At 39.5% G+C, this 4244-nt stretch overlaps 1 protein-coding gene across 1 annotated transcript; it reads right to left on the bottom strand.

Annotated features, from left to right (window-relative positions):
* Positions 1 to 909: 909 nt before the first annotated feature.
* LOC112468115 (histone-lysine N-methyltransferase SETMAR-like) lies at positions 910 to 1485 on the bottom strand. Its single transcript, XM_025037156.1, has one exon. The coding sequence runs from the start codon at positions 1483 to 1485 to the stop codon at positions 910 to 912; it is 576 nt and encodes a 191-aa protein (XP_024892924.1).
* Positions 1486 to 4244: the final 2759 nt, after the last annotated feature.

The raw sequence follows: 4244 nt of genomic DNA, 5'->3' as shown, positions 1-4244 counted from the left end.
CATGTTCTATTTTCAATTATTAGTTTTACTATGTTGTTAGTGGTTTAAGCATAGGCGTTAATAAGTTTATGCGAATTTGGAAGGTTTTAAATACAAATGTACAACATTAAAAACAAAGTAGCAGCTAGTAACAGCTAATTTTTACAAATTTTGTTACATAATAATATAAACAATTGCACACATAATAATTTAAACGATTGCACACAAATTTTCATTATTTTACACTTCAAACATTGCGTTACTGTTAATTTATATTTATTTGTTATAATTTTTAACAAATACAATAATAAACTACATTTTTCCATTTAAAACATCCGCTTTGTAGAATTAAAAAAGATCAACTTTACGATTTTCTACGAATTTTTGAATATGACGCTTGAACATGAGCTCGGACGCTCGAGCTGTTACTCGTGCGAAGGTCCTTTTTGTACTGGCTTATACCTGCCATGTATACTTAATTAGCTCTTATAAAGGGCCGTTACATATTCTTTGAACATTACTCTATACATCTATGTACTTCAAATTCCATAAATTAAAACTTTATTTTTCGACTTTTGGCCAGCTTTTCGGGAATTGGCCCCACTGTGCGACGGTTTAAGCAAATATTAATTATCGCAAGCGTGCATGCGCTGACAAGCAGCCGAAAGCGGTTCGCGATGCCAATTACAGCGATCTCAAATAACTTTAATCAATTATGTATTGGCCGTTGTTATCTACTATCTTTTGCCATCTTTCGGGCAGCTTCATAATTTTTCGTTTAAAGAACTTCCTGTATTTCTCGGCAAAAAACTGTTCCAAGTGTTGTTTGACAGCTTCCTCAGAAACGAGGTGCTTTCCATTCAAGGAATTTTGAAGGGAGCGGAACAGATGATAATCTGATGGTGCATGGTCTGGAGAATACGGAGAATGTTATAAGACATCCCAGCCTAACGCCAATATTTTTTGCCGGGTTTGTAGAGATGTGTGCGGCTTAGCGTTGTCATGGTGAAAGACGACGCCTTTACGATTCACCAATTCTGGACGCTTCTCGTGGATCGCTGCATTTAATTTATCCAGTTGATTACAGTAAACATCTGAATTGATCGTTTTGTTCTTCGGAAGTAGCTTGTAATACACAACATTTTTCCAATCCCACCAAATTGAGAGCATAATCTTGCTCGGGTAAAGTCCTGCCTTCGAAGCGATTTGTGGCGGTTCGCTGCGCTGCCCCCACGATCTTTTGCACGTGATGTTATTGTAGAAGATCCATTTTTCATCGCCAGTTACCATACGCTTCAGGAATGGATCGCTTTTCTCACGTTTTCCGAGTGAATCGCTGATGGAAATGCGTTGGATTAAATGAGCTTCCTTCAGTTCGTGTGGAACCCAAACATCGAGACGGCTAACGTATCCAAGTTGATGCAGATAATTTTCCACGTTCGATTTCGATATTAGGAGAACGTCTGCAATCTCTCGCGTCGTGTAGTGTGGATTGGAGTCGATCATCGCCTTCAAATTGTCGCTATCGATTTCATTTGGTCGGCCTGAGCGTGGTTTGTTTTTGACGGAAAAATCTCCGCAACGAAATCTCGCAAACCACTTTTGGCATACGCGTTCTTTTACGGCATCCTCACCATATACTTCACAAATCTTTTTACAGGTTTGAAACGCGTTTTTGCCTTGTTTAAAATAAAAAAGCATAATATGCCGAAAATGCTCGTTCTGGTTATCCATTTTCAGATAACGCAAAACACACAAGATACTCAAGCAATATTTACGTATATTTTTTAAATACACGTTTAAATGTCATTGATCAATGACTATACGGTTTCAAAACTTACCGACTGAAGATAAAGCTTAGGCAGAGCGCCTTGACGCCATCTATCGAGAAAAACCGCACGGATTTATTGGCCAACCAAATATTTTTTTAGAATTTTTCATAAATCCTAATTCTTGCAAAATTTCTGAGAAAATATGAAAAATATGAAAAAATATGAAAAAATGAGAAATTTTTTCACCAAGGCTTAGTTGTAATTTCTTCATGCACCGCGTCTAACAATTGGTTTGAAACCTTCTTTCTTGTTGGTACTTTATAGTTAGGATTCAGCAAATTCACGAAGTTTCTGAATAATTTTGATTCCACCACATTAAAAGAAATGTTGCAGCTAAAAAAGAATTTAGCTAACGCTAGGTTAATTGATTGATCGGAAGGATAAGGGCGTTTTGCTCCAATTTTCTTTTGCTTCATTTTTTTGAATTTATTTTATGATCTGCTGTATATATAAATATGATCTCTCAACTTTTCCATAAACATAAGGTTTCGACCAATCGCGGCTGTACTTCCGAAAACGTCCATGCTCAGATTTAGGTGAAACTTTGTGAATATTATTCGTCTACAAAGTAGAGCTATACTTCCTTGATAACAGTTAACATACATTTTTTCCACGAATTGTTATGACAGATTTCATAACCTCTCGTAAAATTATTGTGTTGTAAATACTGAGATATTACTTATATCTCAGTGGTTGTACATACATAATAATGTATATCCTTCCTCTCGCAGGATTTGGACAAAATCGCTTATAGCCAGACTCTGTATAGAGGGTCTCTACTGTAAACATGTTAAATTGATGGAATAAAATCATTGCATCGCAGTCGTTGTGACAATTTAATTAAACGCCCATCACGCCGTAACGAAGCGTCGTTGACCCATGGTTCCTATACTTAAAAGTTGGTGTATTTATTCCTTCTTTCATTACACAAATTTACGAAACTTAGTTTTTTCTACACCCTGTATATATCTCAGGAACTGCTTAATATTGTAACTCGTGCTCAATCGTGGTCAATCGGGACGGTGGTCAATCGGAACAGTGGTCAATCGGGACGGTGGTCAATCGGGACTGTGGTCAATTGGAACCGTGGTCAATATCAACGTGGTCAATCGGGACCGTGGTCAATCGAAACAATGGTCAATCGAGACGATTGTCAATCGGGACGGTGGTCAATCGGAACCGTGGTCAATCGGGACGATGGTCAATCGGGACGGTGGTTAATCGGGACCGTGGTCAATCGAAACCGTAGCCAATATCAACATGGTTAATCGGGACTGTGGTTAATATCAACGTAGTCAATCGAGACCGTGATTAATAAAAACCGTGGGCAATCGGGACCGTAATTAATCGCAACGTGATCAATATTAACGTGGTCAAAACGCAACGTAGTCAATCTCAACGTGGTCAATTTCAACGTGGTCAATAGTGACCGTGGTCAATTGGGACAATGGTCAATCGGAACCGTGGACAATCAAGACGGTGGTCAATCGCAACCGTAGTCAATCGAGACGGTGGTCAATCGGGACAGTGGTCAATTGGGACGGTGGTTAATTGTGGTCAATCGGGACCGTTGTCAATCGCAACGTGGTCAATATTAATGTGGTCAAACGCAACGTGGTTAATCTCAACGTGGTCAATTTCAACGTGGTCAATCTCAACGTGGTCAATAGGGACCGTGATTAATCGGAACGGTGGTCAATCGGGATGGTGGTAAATCGGGACCATGGTCAGTCGGGACGGTGGTCAATCGGGACCGTGGTCAATCACAACGTGGTCAATCGCAACGTGGTCAATTGCAACGTGTTCAATATCAACGTGGTCAATTGGGACCGTGGTAAATATTAACGTGGTCAAACGGGACGCTCCCACACGCAGAAGTGCCGACTGAGTGTTATAACTCGGGCGGTACGCGGACTGTCTAGGATTTATGAGATCATGCTTGATTAAGTAGTCAGTGATCTGTGAGGCAACGATTCTGTCAAGTATTTTAGACAGTTCGGGCAGATTGGCTATCGGTCGCGTATCAGACGGGGATAGAGGAATACGATTTTAGAAAGAAGGCAGATAAGCGCCCGCTTTCACTAAGACGGAAATGAAGAAGTTTCTAATGAGCGGTTAAATAAAGCAGTTAGATACGATGAAATCATAGGCCAAGCAATACGCAAAATATAAAGAGGTTGTCTGAACCCGACGCATAAAAATGAAGAGGTCCTGTAGTGACCTGGTCAATGGCAGAAATAAAATCAGCATATGAGCAAGGGAACAGAGCAGTAGAAACTGAAACGTAAAATGAGTTTAATTGATCAGGTGTAAAAAAAATGTAGAGGATAAACTAAGGTCGATCTTACAAGACTGAGACGAGCTAGTTCTTTCCAAAGTTTTGCATGATCTGTGATGTTTTTCAGAGATTCAAATTAAAACTCACTTTTGGCA

Source organism: Temnothorax curvispinosus, unplaced genomic scaffold (genome assembly GCF_003070985.1).
Source record: "Temnothorax curvispinosus isolate PA1 unplaced genomic scaffold, ASM307098v1 QBEX01018098.1, whole genome shotgun sequence".
NCBI classification, from domain to species: Eukaryota; Metazoa; Arthropoda; class Insecta; order Hymenoptera; family Formicidae; genus Temnothorax; species Temnothorax curvispinosus.
Note: the sequence above shows the minus strand (reverse complement) of the source record. Positions and strands in the feature narration are given on the sequence as shown.